We start from the raw sequence: 25,491 nt of genomic DNA, 5'->3' as shown, positions 1-25,491 counted from the left end.
CATTATTCTTTTCTATTAAATATTGTTCATATGATTCCACACACTGCTATAATGATCTAATTGGCCTTAATAAACAGTTTGCTTTATTTATAAGAAAGTAAGAAAAAAAATTAAAACTTTAATGAGAATCCATTTTTCTTCCTCAGCTTATTAAATATAATTGAAATAATTCAAACACAAGAACAAAGATAAGTCAAATTCATTATGATGAAAAGGTTTCAGAGCCCCATCCTCCTCCCCATCTCATTCTTATAGCTACAAAGAAAAAGCTGTGCCATACATCTGAATGCTATAGTAAACTAAGTCCTATAAACGGATTATCAAATCCTACCTCAGTGCCTGACACACACAAAAACTCAGAATCTCACTCAAAGGAATAAGATGACATCTGATAAGAGAAAAGTTCCAGCCTTCTTCATTTTTGGTGTTCAAGAACACTAATGATGAAATACGTACTACCTGCAGATCAACTTTTTTGATAAATAATTGGTTCTGAAATTGCTCTTCCTTCCCAATGATTTGGCAAGAAATTGCCACGGCAAGTGAAGTGTTAATACTATCAGCCAAAAGGTTACATTTTTGAAAAAAAAAAAAAGTTGAGTTTTCCTCTTCACAACAATGTGAAACATGAATGATTTTTCATCTCCCTCTATTACCTGTCCCTGACATTCCTGCCTCGTGACATCTTAGGAATAGCCTTAAACAATACATATAGAGCAAAATGCAGAGTTTTAGCTATAGTTAAAGAGACGCTCAATTCTATCTTTCATTATTCATTGTCTGTATGAAGTGAGCTTCTAGGGGGGAAAAGGACAGCTACTTTCTCAAATGATATGATGGCTTCTGTTATAACTGCCCCATGCTTCACAACTATGGTTTCTGTGCATCGTTAGTCAGCTTTAACCCATTATGTTCAGGTATGGACAGATGCTCGAAAGCAGTGGTTTTCAAACTTTATTTCTGGTGAAAATTGTTGATGCCCGCAACTCAACAGAGCTGGGATGAGGGACTCAGGATGTGGGAAGGGCTCAGGGCTCCCAGATCCTTTTCAGCAGTACTACATTCTTTTTTCTGTAGTTGTGCATTAGATTTTTTTTCCTTCCAAACTGTAGTATTTTGCACTTGTCTTAGTTGAGTTTCATCTTGTTTATTTCAGACAAATTGTCCAATTTCACAAGATCATTTTGAATTCTAAGCCTATCCTCCAAAGTGCTTGCAAACCCTCCCTGCATGGTGTCAGCTATAAATTTTATAAAACACTCTACTCCATTTTCCAAGTCATTAATGAAAATATTGAATAGTATAGGGCCCAGACAGTCCCCTGCGCAACTCCACTAGATACAGTCTCTCAACTTAACAGCAAACCATTGTACACTCTGAGCACAGTTTTTCAACTTGTTGGGTATCCACCTTATAGTAATTTCATCTAGACCATATATCTCTAATTTGCTTTGGAGAATGTCATGTGGGATTATGTCAAAAGCCTTATTAAAAACCAAGATAAATCACATCTATTGCTTCCCCCCCCCTCCTCCAATGGGCCAATAAACCTTTTCAAAAACAAAATTAAATTGGTTTGGAACAACTTGTTCTTGACAAATCCATGCTGACTCTTCCTTATAATTCAATTATGTTCTAAGTGGATTGTTGAATAATTTGTTCCAGTATCTTTCCAGGTATCGTAACTAAGTTGACTGGTCTGTAATTTTCCAGGTCATCTTTGTTCTTTTTAAGTTACTATGCTTGCCCTTCTCCAGTGTTCTGGCATCTCTCCCAACTCTACAAGTTCCCTAAGATAATCGCTAATGATTTTTAGTTTGCTTCAGCTGGTTCCTTAAGTACCCTTGGGTGAATTTCATCAGGTCTTGCCAACTTGAATACATTTAACTTATTTAAAAATATTTTTTAACCTGTTTGTGAAGGTAAATGCACACAGCAGTGCTGTCTAGTGGTCAGATGGAGAGGTTGTCTTCCTCCCAGGCCTACTTCCTTCTTACTACTGCTCCGTCCTATTGCTGTTTGCCCTTTCAGTGACTCAGCTCCCCAGCCAGCTTAATTTTGGGGGTATTTAAAGAGAGTCCAATAATAGGGAAATCTTCAGGATGAGGGATTCAGGGCTTCCCCCTTGGGGTGGGGTCTCATGGTCCAGACCCTTATAACTTTGCGGTCTTCCCACATCTATGTTCCCCACTGTGTGACAGACAAATGTAGTTATCCCTCTTTAGGGGCTGGTAGAGGAGCCTAGGTCCACCCTCTCCTCTGATGCAAGGTCTCAATGATAGTTAAGTCCTGCACCCTGGGATGCTATGTGTCTGTCTCCCTGGATCACTTCCTAGTTCCCACCCATCCCCTCTCTTCACAGGGTAAAGTGAAGAATTAAACCCAAAAGATAAAGTTTCTAACCTTCACAGAGTCACCCCACTTCTTTGTAGGCTTGGTCAGTTCATTATAACCAGTCCTAAGGCAGCAAGAGCTCTTGTGGTGCTCCTTCCCAAGAGCTCAGAGAGCAGGTCGGCTCAGCTTCACTGCCTGCCACCCACTAAGCTACTCTGCTTCCTTTTTTATCCTCCTCCTCCATTCTGTGCTTGCTATGCAGGTTTGGTGGGAGGTGGGTTCACCGGGGCCCACAGCAGCTTCCTAACACCTTCATTTCTAGTGAGGGGTTTGTACACCCCATCACTGGCTTGTGTTCCTTCCCCTTGTTGTTAATATTAGTTGTGTTAATCATCCAGTCACAACCTTTTTAAAAAACAAAACAAAAAACAGAAGACAAGCTAAATTACCATTAAAACACCCTAGCCTTCTGTATGTGTCTATTGTTAGCTCTCCTTCCCCACCAAGTAGTGGGCCTACACTTCACTTTGTCTTTCTCTTGCTCTGAACCGATTTATAAAACCTCTTCTTGTTGTCTTCTATGTCCTCTATAGGTGAAACTCATTTTGTGCCTTTCTGATTTTGCCCCTACGTACTTGTGCTATTCTTTTATACGCCTCCTTAATTTGTCCATGTTTCCACTTTTTGTTGGATTCTTTTTTGATTTTCAGGTCACTAAAGAGCTATTGATGGAGTCACATTGGTCTCTTACTATTCTTCCTATCTTTTCTTCACATAAAGATAGTTTGCAGTTATGCCTTTAATACTGTCTCCTTGAGAAATTGCCAGCGCTCCTTAACTCCTGTTTTCTTCCTATGGGAGATTACCTACTAGTTCTCAGAGTTTGTTAAAGTGTGCTTTTTGTTTTTTTAAGTGTCCTTATTCTGCTGCTCTCACTGCTTCCTTTCCTTAGAAATCATGAAACCTATCATTTCATAATTACTTTCACCCAAGTTGTCTTCCAACTTCAGATTTGCAACCAATTCCTCCCTATTGGTCAGGATCAAGTCTAAAATGGCAGCTGCCTGGTTAATTCCTCCACCATCTGAAACAAGAAGTTGTCTCCAACACATCCCAAGAGTAATTTACTGGAAATTTCATGGTTTGAAAGAATACTTTTGTAATATATATCTGAGTAGCTGGAACCCCCCCCCACCCCCACTAAGATCAGGTCTTCTGTTCTGGATATTTCTGTTATTTGTTCTAGAAATGCCTTATTAACATCTTCTTTTGATAGAACCCTAGCATGACATATCACGTATTATTTTCCCCTTTTATCTTTCGGCTGGACTGCCTCTCACCTCATTCTGGATTTCAGAACAAGGTGTATATATTCTTGATGTACAATGCAAAACTTCCTCCATTTTTTCATCCAAGTTTCTTTGCTGAACAAGCTATATCCCTCTTACCAATATTTCAGTCATGAGATTTATCCACTAACTCGCAGTGATGATAATTAAGTCATAATTGTGCATGTGTACTAAGACTTCCAGTTCTTCCTGTTTATTCCCCAAATAAATTTGTGTATAGAGATTAAGATTTCCTTAGTGTTTTCCTTCTTGTTGCTCCTCTGATCCTAATGTAATTTCCATTCGCCTACCCCATCACACTGCCAAACCCTCTGTCATGATCACTTTTTTTACACCTGTGGGCTTTTGTCACATGCCAGCTCTGAACCTAGGTTGGTGCCCTTCTCATTAGGATAGTGGGTTGGTGTCCGAACACCATATTGGGTAATGAAAACAGACCTAAAGAAGAATTTTTTGGGTTTGTTTTTACTTCAACATAGACAAAATTAAGCTAACTTGAGTGACATTTACACATCAAGTATAGGGTAAAATCCAGTGCCGTTTATGGGGAGATATTTTTTTCTCCAAAAATGTTCCTGTTTTATCAACCAAAGAATAATGCTGATAGGAGCACAAGAAAGAAAGCAAACAGAGGAGGCTGACCTTGTTGTTAAGGCATTGGACTAGGTCTCTGGTGACCTAGTTCAATTCCTTGCTCTAACATGCTTCCTGTATGACCTTGAGAATCCACTTAATTTTTCTTCATCTTAATTTCACATTTGTAAAATGAGGGAAGTAATACTTTCATACCTCCATAAAATTAATAGTAACAAGTTGTTTGGAAACAATGATCCTGAGGGACTAGGATTAGATCACAACAGAAAAAAAAAAAAAGTTCTGCCAGCTAAGTTTCACTGACAATACTTCAGATACTGCACCATGAAGCTTCCAACTTCATGACTCTAACTCACTGTGTAAGTAGTATTAGGACGCATGTACTAGTCTTTTTTCCTGTGCTGACCATAGGCAAATTCTGCCACCTTTATTCACATTGATTAGTACCTTACTCCATTAGTAGCCCCACTTCAATTGGGCTGTATGGACTCTACAAGGTGCAGCAGAGAATTTGCAGTCCACAGATAGAAGGGGCTAAGGTGGCTTTATGCCACAGTTGTGCACTTCCAATCATAGGCTGCTTTGCAGTCACTGGCAAAATTTACACAGCACTAAGGCCTGATTAAGTTATAGTAGCCTATCACCATTGACCTCGGAGCGAAAGAAACTACCTATAATTTTTGTAAGCAGTGTATGCTGCAGCCCCACTCCTGACATGTCCCTCCTGCCCCAGACCAACCCTTTCCATGCCCCCAAACATCAACGCTTGAAATGGGATCCCGGAAAGTCAACCTTAGGGCTGTCTCCCACCGTATCATTGCAGGGGAAAGCTTCCTCCAGCTGGATCTGGAGTTTTTATGCTGCTTCAGCCCTTTTACCTGGTATAAATGGGCGAGAAAGGGGTGACACTCTCACCCTAATATATTTGATTCTTTATATTCTGTATATTAAATATCAATATTCTTCTGGTTCAGTGAAAAATAGAAGATACATTTACAGCTACACTCTCACATAAGGACAGTCAAATATTTTAACATTGTATCTTTTTCAGTGGCCTGTTCTTATGCAAGTACTACAATCTTTGTGATTTCAGTGTGCTCTATCGTCACATCAGGCTAAAATAATTGACAGCTTTCTCTTTATAAAAGGTACAAAATTCTACTCATCACCTGTTGTCAGAACTGGATAGGGTTTATAAGATGTTATTTTTTCATTTCTACATTTCTCACCATCACAAGATTTGAGAGACAATGTGGGTTAGGTAATATCTTTTATTAGACCAGCTTCTGTTCATGAGAGACAAGTTTTTGACATTACACAGAGCTCTTGGGGCTGAAAAGCTTCTCTCTCTCTCTCTCTCACACCAAAAGGAGTTGGTCCAATAAAAGATATTACCTCACCCACCTTGTGTTTCTAATATCCTGGGACCAACCCGGTAGAACTACACTGGGTACACATCACAACATTAAGCAGTAATGTGGGCTCTGTTTCCAACAATGGTGGTGGTGTCTATTGCCCATTACCCAACATGATGATATTTTTTGACAATTGTTAAAGACAAATATAAACTATAAAAAAGTGGAACAAACATTTAAAGCTCAAAAGATCAAGAAAAGCCTTTGTTTTAACAAGCTTCATTATTCCCCCTCTCTCTGAACTGTGAAGACTGTTGGAGGAAAAAAAATTGCTTCCTTGTAATTCTCTTCAATGGTATCAGAATTACTTGCTTGGAAATAGAATCAGTCAGCTTAGGTGATAACTCTCAGTTGGCATTGTTAAAACCTCCCAGAAGAACTACACACAATGGCTGGATAGCATCAATAGACACCTGTCCCTCGCAGGCATCCTACCCTGTAATGTGCCAGCTTTGACTTTGGACAGAACATCTGGGAGGTCCACTATGTATTCAGTGGCCTCTATTCTGTCCAATAGACAGCATGAAAACTAACCTGAAGCACTCTAACTTACTCTATTCCATTCTACAGTTGCTGTCTTTCAAACAACAGTTTCACCAAACATCTTCATGGGCTAAAAAGACCTTTCCTATCTCCTTTTATTCATTTTGGATTATTTATGATTTCAACAAAAGCAAGGGTTCACTACAGCTCATCATAAAATATATTATTTGGAATAATCAGAGTTATTTCTTTATTGAATTAAACCATCATAAAAATGCATCTCTGACACACAGATAGCCATTGATACTTCACATCTAGTACTGTGTTGTGTAATTATACAATTACCATGTGGACATGACAGTTTTTCTCCTCTCTCTCTCTAAGCAATTTTAGGAAGTAATATTGATATGAAAAACTACTACACCTTCTGCTACTCCATAGGGTTCCCATGGTTATAAAAACTGTAGGATACAATTGGTTAAGTTCTTATATTCTATTTGTTCTCTTTCTTAAAATAATGTGTTCAGGTTTCCCCCCCCCCCACCTAAATTTCTTTGACTTGCAAGGTATTCTGTCCAGATGATATCAAGAATTTCAAGAGTATGCTACCACGTACTTCCCTATGGGTGGATTAGGCCTACAAAGGCCTACATTAAATATGTTTTTTACGGAAAATGCATCAGAACTCTACAACTTAATTGCAAATGCATAGTACTTTGCCAGAGTTTTCAACCTCTTCCAGAGAATCCTATGCAAGAAGTACTTGAATTCCTTGGAAGTCTTCGTAAAATGTCTCTGTTTCTCTGTCTAACACTGCCAATTCCGATGGCTGAAAAACCTGCTAGCTCAGCCTCCTCTGCTGTGGATGCTGATGCATCCTTTTGGGAGACAGGGAAAGGACACCCGCTGGATCATCTCATGCCAAAATGAAGCTAATTAATATCCTCAAAATAGAACTGTTGCTGGAAAAAATAATGAACAGTGTAATTAGTAGTTCTATGGCAGAAGTATCCTTATGGAGTTATTCTAAAAAACACAAGAGCAAAGAACAACACCCTGTACTTCATTACTGCCTGAGGATATGGTGTATAAAACACAGATACATTAGGGAATGCAGTATGATGACAATTTTCCTGTATTGCTTACAAGACCAATGTCTGCTAAACAAAATACAAGTAAAAAAAAAGACAGACATGCATTCCTAATGTTGAAGAAATGTTTATTTCACCCCAATGTATTGACAATTCTTCAGGAAGCATTTTACCTACATAACTCCTATGATACTGTGAGGCTCATCTGAGAGTGTGATCTAAATTTTAAGGCCAGTCATGCAGGTTTAAAAATAGTTTTGGGTTTTTTTTAAAAGCACTTTGGTACCTAATTCCCCCCCCCCCAATATATACAGTTGATTTAAAAAGGCATGCAAGTTCCACATTTGTGGCAGCTTCTTTCCTTTCTTCTTCCCCTTGCCCCCAACACCTAATTCCTTGAAAGAGTCCAGAGATAAATAAAGTACTAAATTATAGGACAAAGAACATCAGCATGTTTCTTTTAAACAAGAGTTCTATGTAACATGCACTTTTATTCGAATTATGAACAATCTGGAGATATTCAAAACATAAGCAAGAGCAGGATAAGATGCTTGGATACAGAGAATACAACCTATAAAAGGCTCAAAGGGCATGCTTTAAATCCTGCCATGCCACCACAAATATTTCCTTTTCTGCCATGGTACAGTATAGGACTTGTTTACATACACACCTGCTACTACAAAACAAATCAACACATATTAACATTTCTTGACTATATATTTGTTCCATACCCAATTTAACACTAGACTGGAAAAGCTTTCTAACCCCCTAAATGCAGTCTTCTGCCTCTTGCACTTACAGCCTGTCCTAATCCCAGTCCCACAACCTGCCGTCCCAGTGTCCCTCCCATTGACTTCCCTCATCCCAGTCTCCCCAATCCTTTTTGGCTCCACATCCCAGTCTCCTCCAACATACTTGTCCCAGTCTCCTCCATCATCACACTCCCAGGCCTGCTCCCCATCCCGCCTCTGAATGATAGTCACACTGCTTCCTCCTCCTCTTCACTTTCTTGGTGTCAGCAGGGGAATCTGAGAGCACAAGGGTGTTAAATACCACAGCAGCCTGACAAACAGGAAGAACACTTTCAGGGAATGTCCTGCCCAGCCCCAGCAGTTTTGGGATGGAGCATGCCAAGTGCAGATGTAACGCCGACAGACCCCACTCATCAGCGAGCGGAATCAAAGCAGGGACTTCTGAAGCTTAGTGTATGAGCCTCTAATGCATGAGCTAAAAGCCACCTGGCTCTTAGCCAAGGCTGTAGCAGACTCATCAATCTCTAGGCAAGCAGAGCAGGTCCTTCTGAAACATTTGGATATGTTCCTAATGGTGGCTTGTCTTCAAAGCATTCCAATTAAACCATCCTCAGACAATTCTTGTATATACACATATATACACACACACACACACACACACACACACACCAGGGTCACTCTCCAGGATTATGGTGGTAATATTGGTTTAGGGAAGAAAAATATTCACATAATCTGTTCATGGACAATTTTTCTGTTCAAGGTTCTTTACAAAGAGAAAGCTGAAGCAAACAGTGTGATCTGGTTCCTGGAGTATCTTGGATTCAGGAGACGGACAGACATGTGGTACCAGAAAAGTCAATCATAGGCCTAGGCTGAGAATGACGACTACCTAGGTCTTCTCTCAGAAGAATGATAACCAGAGATGCAGATTGCCAAAATAGAAAGCAAAGTGGTGTCACAGAAACAGAAATTAATTCTTATTAGGGCCTTTTGAAAATTCTGATCTCATACAGCGACATGCTTCAGTGATACAGAGTTCATATGATATCTCACTTTCTCTCATCCATTGGTAGAATCCTAGCTCTACTTGTATATTCTCTGCTTCACAACTGATGTGTGCAGAAAAAATTTTTTCTTTGGGGGGGGGAGAAGGGGGGTAGGAGGGAAGAAGAGTGTGGGACGACCTTCCTGATTTAGTTTAGGGGATGGTTACAAAAAAAGAGAAGGCAAAGCATTCACCTGCTGGGACACAGTGATTCACTGAGGTCTCAGAGCACTGTTCCTTCCATAGATAACCGACCTGTTCTGGGTGCAAAAGTCAATGTGTCTGTGATAAATGAAGGGGGGCGGGGTAGCTTCCTTTTATGGACACCAGCCAGCCAGCAGCTATAAAATCCCTCTTAGTAGCTGTTCTCTAATTGCTCTACCTGTAAAGTGTTACAAAGTCTCACTGCTATGCATAGGTAAAAGGAAGTGAGCGGGCACCTGGCCAAAAGAACCAATGGGTAGGCTAGACCTTTTTAAAATTGAAACAAAACTCCCCTTTTGTCTGTCTGTTGTGGTTCTCCCGGGGAGAGGTGAAGACAACAGCAGCTATGCTGTAAGAGCTTGGGCCAGGTATGAAAAAAAATCATCAGTATCATACCTAGAAACTACTAATTTAAAACCCCAGATATGTAAGTAGATCAGGAAATATCTAGGAAGACGTGATTAGGTTTATTCCTTTTATTTTGTTATGGCTTGTGGATTCCTCTGTGCTAACCCCAGGTGCTTTTGTTTTGCTTCTAACCATTAAGCTGGATCTCAAGAAAGCTATTCTTGGTGCTTAATCTTTGTAGTTGCTCTTTTAAAATCTAGCAATAGCCTGGGTTCCCAAATGTATTTTCTTTCTTTTTTCTTTATTAATAAAATTTACCATTTTTAAGAACAGGATTGGATTTGTGTGTCTTAAGAGGTTTGTGTACATGTTTAATTAGCTGGTGGCAACAGCAGATTTCCTTCCTTCCCCCCCCCCCCCTCTTTCTCCCCCATTTCTTTCTCAGCTCTTCCCCAGAGGGGAGTGAAAGGGCTTGAGGGTACCCCACAGGAAGGAATTCCCAAGTGCGCCTTCCTGGGCTCTCAAAGGGGTTCTGCGCTTGGGTGGTGGCAGCATCTACCAATTCAAGGTCAGAGAGAAACTGTAACCTTGGGAGTTTAATACAAGCCTGGAGTGGCCAGTATTAATTTTTAGAATCCTTGCGGGCCCCACCTTCTGCACTCGAAATGCCAGAGTGGGAAATTAGCCTTGACAGTGTCTGATGTGGTTTTCATAATAAATAAGAAGAACATAATCAGTCTTATCCCAGAGAGGGATTTTCCAGGGCAGAGCCAAGTTTCTACGTGCACTGCCCATCAGTGGGAGATCAACACAAGAATTTACATAACAGAAGTCATTTTAACACCGTAGCTGTTGCACCTGGAAACCTCTCTCACTTTGTAATTCAATTTGGTGGGTTGGTGATTGACCTCTCTGACATGGAAAGAGTAAATAAAATGTGTTCTGTAGCCTCAGTGTCTCAGGACCCAGGATGTGAGGTAGTGAATTCTCTCTTGCAAAGCTGGCCAAGGTCCCTGGCATAGGTCTTCCCACCATTCTGCAAGACAATACAAAAGATAGGAACAAGAATGACATTGGAGGATAGGCCAATGGCCATTAGCCAAAATGGTCAGGGATGTAATCCCATGCTCTGGGTGTCCCTAGCATCTGATGGCAAAAGCTGGGAATGGATGACAGGGGATGGATCAGTCTTTATTCCCTCTGAAGCACCTGGCATTGGCCAGTCAGAAGGCAGGATACTGGACTAGATGAACTATTGGATGACTCGGTGTGGCCATTCTTATAATCTTCTGGATTACTGTTCATGCCTTTCTGGCTGAAGAGGCTTTGGATCTGAGGTTTGATTAACCTAAAATTGGATCTTCTGATGTCTCTCCCTCACAGAGGAGGTCTGCTATTGCAAGATCAATCTTCCATCCAAGACAAAGACAGGTTTAAAATGAATACTTTGATGAAGTGATCATTGCTTTCAAGGACCCCAGAAGAGAAGCCAACAAATATAACTTGCTCTACAGGCTGGTGCCAAATCTGCACCAAATTATGTTATGCTAGGCAAAAAAGGGGGGAGGGGTGTTCATATGCAGCAGCACTGATGCAGATTTTGTTGTACAACAAAATAAAGGACTGAGGCAGTCAGCACAGAGGTGGTTGATCTCCTGTCTGCTGAATACCAGAGCTCCTTAGAGCTGCATAGGGGCTCCTCATAGGAAAGGAGTAGATCAGGCAGATTCCCATTACATAAAATCACCGACGATTTTTTCCCTATAAGGATATAGCATGGTATCTTCAGGAGTTACTTTAGCTCCAGTAATAACATCAGAACAACTCCTACAGTGCAAGGCAACACAGGCAGAGGGGGAAAAAATTACTCTCCCCCGTGGATCTCCTCAGTGTACAACCAGTTCACATGCACAGTGCATTGATAACAGGATTTAATTCAATTCAGAATTGTTATGGAAGTGTAGCTGGGTGATCACCCACTCCTGCCCTGAGGGGCTTAAAAGAGCCCTGGGAGAGGGCTGTGGCAGGGCAAAGCAGCAAGCCTCAGCTGACTGGGGAAACAGCCACAGCTGGGGCCACCCCCCAATCAGGCCACAGCTGGCCCTATAAAAGCATTGCAAGCCAGGAGCTCAGACAGTCCCTCTCTCGCAGTAGAGAGGGGAAGACCTGGCTGCCTGGGAACTGAAAGGTACTGGAGTAGAGCAGTGCTAGGGAATAGGGCAAGGGAGCCGGTGAGCTCCTGCCTGGAAAATCCCCAGGCTGCAGGTCTTGTCTAAGGCCAAATAGATACTGGGGTTTCAGGGGTGCAGCCCAGGGGTAGGCGGAGGCAGCAGGTTCAAACCCCCCTTGCCGAGGATGAGTGCAGTCTGCCCCAGAGTGTGGGGGCTAGATAAGGACTGTCAGTGAATACTGAGGCAAGGTGGGGATAGAGGATGGGGATTCCCCTGGGAGGGGAGCCCAGAGAGTGGGAGTACTGCCAGGAGGCAGCACCCAAGCTAAAGGGGCACCAGGGTCCGGGAGGGACACAGGAGCCAGCAGCAAGTGGGACATCGGCCTGCAGAGGGCACTCCAAAGGCTGGACAAGTTAATTCCCTGGACGACCAGCAGGAGGTGCCGCAGGGCGAGTCGTCGCCTCGCTACAGGAAGACAACAAACAGTGACCTTCTAATGTTATCTATAAAGAGCCATTTTTTTTCAGAGCATAACCACACTTAAAGCAAAGTCAGTGGTTTATTCCAGGGATGAGATTCAGCACACAGGCTGACCTAAATTCTGACATATTACGTTTAAATAAATGTTTAGTCAACCATTTATCTTTCCTTGTGTCTCTGATACTACCTAAATTAAGCCATCTGTTGGAAAAGTAGGGTTATGAATTAATATGCATTCAAAGAAATATTTACTATACAGAGATTAAGTGCATAGAATCTTTTCCGCCTAGTCCATTTCAAATCCAGACTTCATTCTCCAGGCAATGATTCTAGCTGATTGATTACGTGCCTGATTAAATATAAGTCAGATACCTTCCATATTTCAGCCAAAATGAAATGCAGCAGTCTGAAGTTACCTCCATGAAATAAAAATAGCCCATCTAATAATAATATTTTAGCAGATTTTCTTTAAAAAAAGGTCCATCATCCCCAGAGTAATGACTATACTTAGCACAAGGATGAATTTTAGAACCAAATAGACCAAATTATCTATGGACTTAATAAAATTAAATCAACCTTTAACTATTTCTGAAATTATCTCAGTTATTAAAGATAAAAGGAGCTGATAGACTCTTCGCTGAATTTTATAAGCAGATGTCCTTCCATATTTTAGAATTTTAATTAGCAATCTTCCATACTCCTGTGTTGCCTGTAATTATAAATTATTTACTCCCAACATTCAAAAAAAAATATATATAGCCCAGTTTTATTGATAAATGTTGTCATGCTTAAAGGGTTCATTGATTAATCTAATTAGCTTTAATAAAAAAGCACTGCACATTATTAATACATATATTATGAAATTATTGTGAACAATCTGCACCCCCAATTTTGTGGAAAATGGAATCCAAACCCAATTCTGAACATTGTAGCATAGCCAGTCTTTTTTTCTGGTATTGAGTGGCATGAACTGTAGGGAATATTCGGCATCTTCATTAATTATCTGGAATTATCTGGGGGAGAGGGGGGGAAAAAGAGCAATAAAGCAAAATGGAGATTTTGGTAAGTCTACAGGTATTTGAAAGGAGTAAGCAGCAGGGAACGAGTCTGATTGTTTAAGGTGGACCAAGAGATGTAATGTGATGAAATTAAGCAAGGGGAAAATTAGAATTAATATCAGGGGGAAATTTCCGATGTTGAGCCAAATAGCCTTCTTTTGTACAAGTCCCCATTGGAGAAGGTCAGGAAGGAAGAAAAGCCCATGGTGTTCTCATTGCAGCATTTCCCCCACATATTTCCATTTGAAAGGGAGAGAGTTTGCTCCTACCTTTCAAGTAGAGGTTCAGGCCTCATAATCTACAAATCTCAGGAGGTTCCCTGGAGGAAAGGTCCATGTGTTCAGGGGCCCTGTACCTCAGCATCTGCCCAAGAACTACCAGCTCCACTGTGTTTACAGAGTAGCCACACTACCACCAACTCTCTCAGCCTGGCTCCAGTGTAACAATGCTATCATTGCCAAACCCCCGCCTCCCTCCATCAAGGGGATTTCTACATTCTGGAGTAGCATTTAACAGTTAATGCAGCCTGAGGCATAGAGGAGAAAGTGTGGAACCCTTCAATTCTGATCCCTAAGTCATCACAATTGAGTTTTTATGTTCAAATTCCCATTGTCTTCATTCCTCATATTCTTAACCTGGCAAGAGTTATATAACGGATAGCCCATTTAGACCTGCGGGCTGTGGGATGGGAATCATAGTAACACTATTTACAATTGTCTTATGTTCTATTTATAAAATCTAATACAACACAACTCAAATTTTATATGCTGCATGTTTAAGTCTGGCAGTCAACACAGATGTAAAGAAAATGGAAGCAGGGATTAAAAACTTTAAAATATGCACATGCACACAAACGTTCCCACTGCCCATTATTAGTTCTATCACGCAACTGCCTGAGAATAGAACTCAAAAATGACAGTTAACTGTACATATGCAAATAGACTAAGGTATTATCCTAACCATTTCCCAACTTCTAATCTTATGATACGAGATGTTTTATGGATGCTCTCCTCATTATGGTCCTTATATATTTTGTTTTAAATCATATCTTGTTTCATTGGTTTTATGCATTTTGTCAGATTGAATCATCTGTGAAGACACAGTTTAGTTGGATTTTTTATTATTTGTGCTACTGTATTAATGCTAAGAATTATTACTAAAAATAATATAATCTATTCATACCATGAACTTGTATGTGCTTCCTTTTCTTATACACTTTTTACCTGTATCTACTCTTGAAGAATTGTGTATTTACTGCAATAAATAAAAATGTACAAATTGAAAAAAATGAACTGAACAGCATACTAGGAAATATATAGTAGGAAACAATCATTCACTTGCAGGAGATGAAATTATAGAATGCGGCCAAAGATGACTCTTTCCATCTCTCATTTTTGTAATAATCTCACCAAGGGTCTCTAATGACTTCCTGGTCAAATCTCAGGGACTCATCCATTCTTCTTGACCTTTTTAACTTTCAATACTATCAATTGCTTCCCTTCTCATGGACAACCAGGCACTGTCCTCTATATACTGTGTCTGTAAACTGAATGATCTTCTAGTCCCAAAACGACAGGCCTCCACCCTCATCTCCTACATGACCCACTTCATCCATGTCTAAAAGCTCTAACTGCCCAGTGGCCTCTTGACCTCCATTTCATAGAGGACAGGAGAATTAGTCCAGGACAAGTATAAATAAAAATCCCTCTGAAGGTCTCAATCATGCAATTCTTTGCAGATTGCCACACTGCTGTTTCTGTCTGGAGACCAACTACTTCAGTGGAGCTGCACACAGGTGCAGTGTTGCACCAGTATGCAAAGACCCCAATCCAGGAAATCATTTAAGCATATGCTTAACTTTAAGGTTGAAAGGAGTCCATTGAATTCAGTTCATTGCTTCATAAATTTCAAGGCCAGAAGGGACCATTGTGATCATCGAGCTCTGACCTTCACCAAAAGGTTTCCTCGAGCATATCCTTTAGAAAAACACCCAGTCTTGGCATAAAAATTGCCAGTGATAAAAAGATCCATCACAACCCTTGGTAAATTGTTCCACCATTATAAATTTATACTTTATTTCCAGTCTGAGTTTCTCTAGCCTCAAATTTCAGCCATTGGATCATATTAGACCTTTCTCTGTTAGACTGAAGAGCTGTTGTTAAATAGGACTGTTTGTTGTGCTAAGCATGTCCCTGGATCATGGCTAAATGCAGGATCATGGTGGAAAGAGGGTGATAATGTACATCTCCCAGTGCTTCTTACCTTATCAGTGTCAATTTCATGGGGTGAAAAAGAGCTTGCAAGTGCTTTTGAAGAGGCTCCACAGTTTGGGGCTGGCTGTGGCTGGAGACTTGAGCCACAGGAGTAGAGCTAATTATTGTGTTGGGCCCTTGTAACAAGGGGATCATGCATCCAGGGAAGCAGTCCTGGGGTTAGTGTTCCAGAAGTGAAACAGTGAACAGAAGAGATCTATAGGGAGCGGGGTAGGCTCCTGCGGGGGACCGGTAAGTAAATAAAAGAGTCCAGCAGGGAAAAGCCTGTAGAGTCAGCACTCTGATAAGAGTGAGAAAACGGAGTTGAGACCAAGCGGGATAAAGGACCTTTTGTTTATGCCAACTGGGACATTGAGTACCCTGGGTTTGACCTTCATGTGACTTGGCCAGAATGCTGAGCCACGGATGATACAGTGAGAGGCAGAAAGCCTTTTTTAGGCACTGGAGCAGAAGATACTGCCAACATTATGTATTGATGAAAGGGGATACTCCAAGGGCATGCACACCTGATAACAGTACAATAGTGCTGAGTGCACTGAGTACATAAATCAATATTTCTAATAGTAATTCCAGAATATTTTTATATTCTTGCACCAGTGAGTGGTAGTTCATTTTTGACCTATATACAGTAATTCCTTTGTTACTCTGCCATACTGATACAATAACTTTTGTTTCTAGGAACTCAATGAATGCAGTGAGAAAGACAGAACACAGTCCACTTCTTTTGACCTTTTGGATTTCATGTCATGTCTTTTCAGATCTTTGCTCTTGGAATTTCTTTAATATGTTTTCATTGGATCAAAGTATTTTTTCAGTATATTTTGAGACCAGCTACTCCCTGTGCATTTTATTAAACTGGAAACCATTTAACAGGCAACAAGTGAAATCAAGTATATAAAGTTCAGAGGACATACAAATTGGGGGAGGTCAGGTCTCCAATACAGAGCTATGTGGCTCACTTAGTAAACTGTGTACAGGCAAACAATGTGTGTTTTAATAAGCTAAATGTAAATGTATACATCTAGGAACAAAGAATGTGGACCATACTTACATGATGGGGGACTCTCTATCCTGGGAAGCAGTGACTCAGAGATTTGAGGGTGATGATGGATAATCAGCTAAACATGAGCTCCTAGTGCGACACTGACCAAAAGACCTAATGTGATCCTCGGATGTGTGAACAGATTCTCGAGGAGGAGTTGAGAGGCTACTTTATCTTTGTATCTGGCATTGGTATGACTGCTCCTGGTTCACTGTGTCCAGTTCTGATGCCCACAATTCAAGAAGGATGTTGACAACTTGGAGAAGATTCAGAGAAGAGCCACAAGAATGATTAAAATTATTAGAAAATATGCTTTACAGTGCTAGACTGAAAGAGCCCAATTTAGTTAGCTTACCAAAGAGAAGAAGACTAAAGGGTGACTTGATTACAGTTGATAAGTACCTTCATGGGGAAGAAATATTTAATAATGGGCTCTTCAATCTAGCAGAGAAAGACATAACATGATACAATGGCTGGAAATTGAAGCTAGATAAATTCAGACTGGAAATAAGCCATACATTTTAAACAGTGAGAGAAATTAACCATTGGAACAATTTATCAAGGGTCGGGACGTATTCTCCATCACTGACAATTTTTAAATCAATAGTATATTAAGTTTTTTCTAAAATATAGGCTCTAGGAATAATTTTTGGGACGTTCTGTGTCCTCTGCTATATAGCAGATGAGCATAGATGATGACAGTGTTCCCTCCTGGACTTGAAATCTATGAATATATACCGGTATGTAAAAAATATTATTTGTTTTAGGACTATAGAACACTTCAATCTATTCATTTGACAGATGTGTGTTTTATGGAAGTTTCCCTTTTGGTTCACAAACATTTATTTTAAGTGCCTGATCCTGTGACCATTCCCCACACATACCTATTAAATTCAGTGGGCAATTAATTGTGCTGTATGATGACAGGAACAAAAAATATAAATATAGTTACTTATTAATGTGAGCTCCAGTGTGCTACTCAAACAATTTACAAAAGGGTTTTCTGCCCCACAGATATTACTGTTTAACAAATTTTGTTTAAGTGACATTTTCTACTCCATTCTTAGTTGATATATTGGGTATGACAACTACTTCTTAGTGACAGGAAAGTGCTAGAGAAAAATCCAGAAGGGAAGAGGTGTTATGCCTTAGTCCTAACCCATGCTCACCCACACAGAGGATGTCTGAAAATGATCACAACAACAAAGCATGTTAGCATATTTAATGACCCACACTTACTATATGTGATAAATGGGTGAGTATACTCCCCCATCTTCAATGTCCCATTTTGCTAAAACAGATCGTAAGCTTCAATAAGGTCCCATTTACCTTGTATTCTGTTCACTTTTTAACCGTTTCAGTGGCTGAAGCTGGAACAAACATCATTGAAATATGCAGCAGAGTCTTGCAGGAAAACTTAAAGGTGATGGTATAAAACATATTCAGGGAAGCTCAAATTGACACAACATGTACTTTTATGGGGCACTCCCTTACAGCCATCATTCTTGTTACAAATACATTGCCTACTGACTCCATTACCAATCATTTGGTGTCCCCTAAAACAATTTGCATGCAAGAATCTGTGTTAATAGTGTAACAATGAAGTCATATTTTCAATTCCAAATCTCCATTTCTATAGCTAAATGACATTATGATTGAAATATAACACTGCACTTGGGAAACTTCACCACATTTTCAAATATCTCCACATGCTTTGTAAGGACCTTAAGCATTTCAACACTCAGGGATATTAACTAACGATATTCACTGATTATTCTTCTGTGTGACATATTCACACAGAATAGGTCATTAAGTCATAGTTTATTCAAATGCTTTTCTGCTACTCAGAAGCAATCATAAAAAACTAACATGAAAGCTTCCTTAAATGTAATCAAAGCCAAAGTGGATGGTAAACTTTACTGAGAAATAGAATGATCAGCCTGACAAAATTAAGCAGCCGCACGGTGAAGTTATCACAAAATCTTTTTCTTTACAAGTTAAGCAAATACAAAAAAAAGCAGGGAAAAATAGAGCATCCATTACAGCCTGAAGTTTCATTTAAAAACACTTCATTTTCCATATAGTATGAGTGGATTTATTATCACCTTTATGACCTGTGAGGTATTTAATTATGTATAAACTACTTCACAGTCAGTAATTTACAGGTTTTAATAGAAATATTAAGTTACTTGAAGGGTATTGCGTTAGTAAGAAGCTGTCAAAAACAGGACCTTCATCTTATCAGTAGGATAATTTAAAACAAAAAGTGCATTTTAATTTTGTGGAAAAGCAATTATGAAAGGAGTTTTAACATATATCACAATGGAGTTACAGATTAATCACATACCCACTTGAAATGCTGAATTTGTATTACAAATCCACCCATATTGGATAAAATGGCTATTACTGTAGTTACAGCTTGCACTCAAAAATAATGGTAATATACAGATATCTGGCTATGCACATTCAATACCACCTAGTCTCATTTTCAAAATTGTGTTAGGTACTGCAGATAGATTGAGATTTCATTTTCTTCACTCAGACTGCAATATGTAGCAGCATAAAGAAAAAGAGCAACTGGAATTGTGCTTATAAGTGAAGTATGGCTTTTTTAATGTTACACCACTTCCACAGATTGTCATGCTTCCACAGCGATGAATGCTTATAGATTAGTAAAATTAACGTGTTAGGATGTGAAATAGTGTTGTGGGGAATAATTCAAACCCTGCTCTTGCATATTTTTTTTTAAAAGGGAGTATTTAGGTTTACACAGTAAAGGAAACATTTTCATTAGGAGTTCTTAAAAAGCCTTTTCTATTCAAGCCAGTTCCGTCCAGATTAATATTTTCTCTCTGGCTGCTGTGACATGGCCATTTTGGAAGTTGTGTCATAGTGACCCACAATATCCAGAAACCATCAATTCTAATTGAAACAGCAATCACCTAGGTGACCACTCAAGTTGGCCAAATGCAGAATATCCTGATAACCTTGATGATAAATGTCAACATTCCATGCAATCTTTATTGATTTGGTAAGCAGTGCTGAGGTAGCCTCAAAGTAACTGAAATGTGGGTTCACTATAGATGCTGATATAAAATGCCCAGATCTTTTGAGTCTAGCAACATTACACTGTACTTCTTGCTGGGATGGAAATACTATGAAAACAGTTTGGCCAGAACCAAAATATGCAAAAATAAAAAAAAATAAAAAACAAATATTGTGTGGGGAACTTTTTGAATCTCAGAAAAGGAGTGACTCTGCTTCACTTCATATTTTGCATGAAGACTGAAGGGTTGGTTTTTTTTTTAAATTACCTAGACTTAGTGGTAAGAATCCACAAATTAGCATATGCATGTTTACTGTACTTATTGCATTAAATTTGAAAATATTAAAAAATATATATAAGTTCAGGGCTATCTCAAATTACTTTGAAAACCAATCCCGCTACCCTCCCTTTTCCTTACCAAAGATATCCCTAAAAAACACTACTTGAAAACCATGGTACATTTTTTTAGACATGCCATTGATTATCTTATAAATCTATTTTTAAATATGAATAGTGAACAGTTTAATTAACCTAGCAACTGCATGACTCAGAAGTTTGACAATGGGAATGGAGGCTCCACCGGATCTACTTTTATTGCCAGCTTTTGTGTCAGACTTCAGAAACCATTGTAATTTCCCAACAAAAGGACCACTGCTAGTAACCTACCAACAGTAGAAAAGCCAGACATAGAAACTGATCAGCTTAAAACCAAGAGATACTAGAAGTATATGGTTGAACAGACCGTGCTCAATAATAATATTCTACAACCAATAACTTTATTGCTGTGGATTCTACAACTTTTACAGAAACTATTTATGTATATCTATTTTGATATTTGGAACCACAAAGGGGAGTGAAGGGAAACCCCATTTCCTTCCTTAAAAAAAAAAAAAAAAAAAAAAAAAAAAAAAAAAAAAATCACAAAGTTACACATTTCTCTTGTGCTGATGTAGCAGAAATTCCCAGGTTATACCAAGCAGCCTTCCTGAATGTGATCAGTAGTACAAATCGCAACCACTGGCTGATATCTCATCTGAAAAATGTCTATCAACAATGTTCTCTGAACACATTTCCATGCCTTATGGTATTCAAGGAGACAACTATCTTTTCACAGTACACTCCTCTGACGGGTATCCTGTATGGGACTGAGCTCTAGAAGATAAATTAGAAAACTACTGGATACCTATATCATTACTGGGTATATATAGTACAGGAAGGGTAGGCTGGTTTACTTATGCAATATAGGGTAGAGATTCTTTTCCTCCCTTCGTTGAGCTATAGATAGAAATTGTATGTGAAAAATGCATATAAAGCTATTCATTTGTGTAGAATCTAGTACTGTGATATAGCAGCATATAGAATCAAGATCAAACAGAAAAAGCTATCAAAGGAAAAACTCATTGTCTTTCATTATCACCTAATAAAGGTGCAAAGAACTCATAACACTACTGCAAACTAGGGAGAAGACCACTGAAGACATGAACAAGATAGATTAAATGATGAAGTTGTATGAGACTACATAGTAAACCATTAGGAAAGTGGACAATTATTTAGTCCAAAGACAACAGCACAAATATTGTTGTAGGACTAACACAAGTAGGCTCAATCCCAGCAGGCACAAGTTCATTAAAGAAAAGAACCATAACTGTTTATCGCTAGAGGGGAGCACACAAACAGCAACGCTGGCAACAGGAGGTGAAATGCCACATTCACTCAGAATCAGGAGAAGTCACACTTTTATGGGAGGAGCCACATCCTCTGAAGCTGTCGGAGCATGTGTTCTCCCAGGCTGCACAGAAACTCTATTATAATAAAATGAACTCATAATTGGAAGGCAGAGATCATTGCCCCAAGGCTACAGCACATGCTATAAAACTCACATGCAGTGATCACTTATATGGATTTTTTTCATTTTTCTACTAAATCCAGGGTGATGACGACTCATCTAAAATCAACACTATATAGGAAGGGTATTTTCCCTATCCTACTTAATGCTATGTCTAAAGGCAAGATATGATGTTACAAGTCAACAAGTCATTGTTTAAACATTTTTAGCGCCACATTAAGCTGAATAGTAAATGCAAGTTGTTAAAGTAAGCAAGATCAACAGAACCATAGGGGCATTTTGGTAAAAGACTGAAAAGTTTATCTTCCTCCCCACACCCAAAACTGCTAAAGAAAAAATATGGAAACCACTGTACTTTCACAGGACACCCATTTTATTTACTGGGCTATCTTGACTACTTATGGAAAAGCAAGTGAAATATCTGAGTCAAGAAATATATGCAAGCAAGTAGTACCAATTAATTATCAAATTCTGTTAAGTATTACCTTATTTGTTGGATATTTATAGTATATTATATTTTGGTGCTTGTTTAAAAAAAAAACAATTTGGTTAAAAGTAGTAAAAGATGAAGTTCATCCCTGGGAAGAGGGCCAACACAAGACCTATGCACCATTAATACCCACTTAAACCTTACTTTAAGCGCCTAAACAGAGCACAGGCCTCATGCTGGCCCTTTGTAGAGGGGGAATTTCACCCTAAATGAGTTTAGTCAGGTTTTACTGACTATAACCGTGCATAGTGGTCTGCACAAGTCCGTGTAAGCCCATATACATATATATATACACACACACACACACACATATATATACACACACACACACACACATATATATATATATACACACACACCTCTACCCCGATATAACGTGACCCGATATAACATGAATTCGGATAGAATGCGGTAAAGCAGCGCTCGGGGGGGGAGGGGGGGGGGGGGGCTGTGCACTCCGGTGGATCAAAGCAAGTTCAATATAACGCGGTTTCACCTATAACGCGGTAAGATGGGCGAGATATCATCTGTCATTGAACCAACTTCTGTTGGTAAGAGACACTTTTGAGCTACACAGAAAGGTAGAAAGTGTCACACCTAAATCCAAGATCCAACAGATAATTTTGATACTACTTATGCTAAACTAATAAACAAACAAAAAACCCTGTTTAATAGCAACCCATGGGGCATGTTAGGTATGAGAGGAAACTCACTTTGGAAAAAAAAAAAAAAAGCTGATATCTTCATGTATAATCTCAATAGCCAATATTTGACTGAATAAGAACATTCACTCTTCAAACTGGCTTCCTAGTCAAAGGCACATATGGAGCTACTTCAAAAAATAAAAATTATTATTTCATAACATATGCTATATTGTTACTTTTGAACATGACTTTTGCACAATAGTGACTCCTTTTCTTTAAGCTGTTAATACTTCACAAAGGCCAAGGCAAAAGTTTTCAGTTAATGTAATATGATAACAAATAAAACAAAGAAGTGTTCACAAGTTACATACCTGTTCTTTTAGTACAATAATTCCATGGCATGACAAAGTCATATTTCAGCATTGCACTAGTCTAAGGATTTTTTTATTTCTTTTACTAGTTACTGATATCGTGGCTCAAGAGTTTCATTTTGATTAAGCATTAGTCAGAGGATATAGTTCTGTGCTATTGAAAGAATAGATAGATCTAGTTGAGTTTAGTAATAAGTTGGCATCATTCTCAAAAAAGATAATTGTTCATTCCAAAAGTTACCTATGCTGATAGCCAGCATAATGGTCAATGGACTTAACACTAAAGCTGCTTAAATAGATTTTTAAAAATGAACAGATTTGTAAATCAGGACTGAGTAAAGTTTATTACAAATCATTGGATCCTACTATTCATGACTCTCTCAGAAGCCACTGAATATTGACTGTGGATTCCCAAAGTAACAAATATCATGAAGGATTATTTGTCTTAAAACTGGTAGCAGACATGCATGATTGTTTTATTCACTATTCGGTTTAAAATGTTAGTCTTCTAGCTAAAGAGCAGAAAAACAAATAAACAGCTATAGCAAACATTACAAAAATGAGTATCTACAAATTATTCATTCAAATTATTTGTCAAATGCTTACAAATAAACATATCAGAAAAAAATGGGACTGGTTGATAAGTGATTTGCTAACCCTGAAAAGAAGCTAGTTCAGGAAAAAAAATATATATATATAGTAACAAATTGTTCAGTAAGTTCTATCTGAAGCCTTGGTGAAAAAAACAAGAGACTCCATGCTAGGATTTATCTTGAACTGTTTACACTGGGAGGAAATCTTGGCTTCACTGAAGTCAATGGAAGTTTTTTCCCCTTGAGTATATGATGAACACACCACTTAACCCAGGAACCAGCAATGTGGATTTATAAAATATATATAAAATATATAAAATATATATATGCCGATGGCTTAATAGTGTAAAAACCTCAACCAGTTTGGAGAGTGAATGAAGTCAAAGTGTGAGACTAAAGTGGCATGCTTCAAATTCAGGAAGAAGAAATACAGTTGCTGCATTGTTCATAAATATCTCCTGCCATTGCAGTATATTTTGAAAATCATCAACCAGGGTGACTTTCTTCTCTCTCAGATAAAGGGAAGTGCACTGAAAATATGTTGGGGCCAAAAACATTAAGGAAGAGGGAGGCATGGGGGAAATATATCTAGACCCTTCCAAACCATATCTACAAAAGGATGTAGGTGTTCATTCTACAGATGTCTTATGCTAGGGAGAAGGTATACATATATGAAAAAAGATGGGATTTATAAAAATTAGCATTAGCCTAATTCTTCTTCCATTAAAATTGATAGTAAAACCTGGAGTTACACCAGTGCTGATCTGTTTTGAAAAAATTACACCCACAATGAACAAGAACTACAAGTTAATTACGACTGGCAAGACACTAATTATTATTAGAGATTACTTTTTATCAGTATATGACAGCACAATCCAAAATGTCTCCCCCATGAAGCTACTCCAACATACATACTCCTCCTATTGTTTCAAGCCAGAGACCTTGAGTGTCAAAATACTGTAGAAACATAGGCCAATACTTTAAAAGGTGGGTGGGTCTAAAGTCTGAATCCATATTTAGGCCAGATTTTCAAAGGTGCTGAACACCTGCAGCTCCCCCATAGGCAATAAGAGCTGTAGGTTCTCAGAACCTTGGGGGCAGAGGGGGAGAAATCAGCTTACTCATTTAGGTAACTAACTTCAAGTGCATACATTTGAAAATCCTGGCCAATCTGCACGTTTTGACCTAAATCCTTTAAGTTCTCTCTCAATTAAAATAGTACAATATAAACTGCCCAGAACTAATCTTGCATTTATGCTCTACCTTCGAAAACGTTAAATCCCGGTGCAAAGAGGTCAAACTCATTTTCAGTCAAATACACGAAAAGTTGATTTTTAGCTACAAACTAGTGCATCATTTCCACTAACCTTCAGGATCAAGGAGTTTCTCAATACCCAAGTGCCGTTTGGCAGTGTTGAAGGCATGGTCTAACCGTTGTACAGCTGACTGTTGGCAAGCCACACTGTTCCAATCAAACAGATCTGGTCTAAGAAGAAGGGGGGGGGGGGGGGGAGAGAAAAAAGAAAAGCACAATTATCAATTTCTATTTCCCTTTGACATTCAATTTAATTCTAGATTTTGATTGGTATCCAACAACTGCATATAACAAATTTTATATAAAAATACATAAATCTCAGCAGAATACAATGATGTAAGTTCAATCAAACGAGTCAGCTGATATCAGTGAAGCAGTAGAGCACACTTTAAGTGTTTCATAAACAGAGGAAGAACCACTAAGATTGTACATCTAAACTGTAATTCAATCTACGGCCTTGTATTATCACTTGCAATATTTGCAATATAAATATTTTTAATACTTTCCTAGCCTTGAAATTTCAAGTAAGAGGTATTCATGGAAATCT

General features: G+C 38.8%; 1 protein-coding gene across 24 annotated transcripts in view; it reads right to left on the bottom strand.

Annotated features, from left to right (window-relative positions):
- Positions 1-25,491, bottom strand: part of DMD (dystrophin) — a 2,010,563-nt gene that overhangs the window by 1,411,365 nt on the left and 573,707 nt on the right. For all 24 annotated transcript variants that reach the window (XM_065590838.1, XM_065590858.1, XM_065590878.1 and 21 more), the window contains one exon: positions 24,997-25,115. In XM_065590838.1, coding sequence (XP_065446910.1) covers positions 24,997-25,115 — 119 coding nt within the window. The remainder of the gene's footprint in view (positions 1-24,996; positions 25,116-25,491) is intronic.

The sequence above is a fragment of the Chrysemys picta genome, chromosome 1, assembly GCF_011386835.1.
Source record: "Chrysemys picta bellii isolate R12L10 chromosome 1, ASM1138683v2, whole genome shotgun sequence".
NCBI lineage: Eukaryota > Metazoa > Chordata > Testudines > Emydidae > Chrysemys > Chrysemys picta.
Note: the sequence above shows the minus strand (reverse complement) of the source record. Positions and strands in the feature narration are given on the sequence as shown.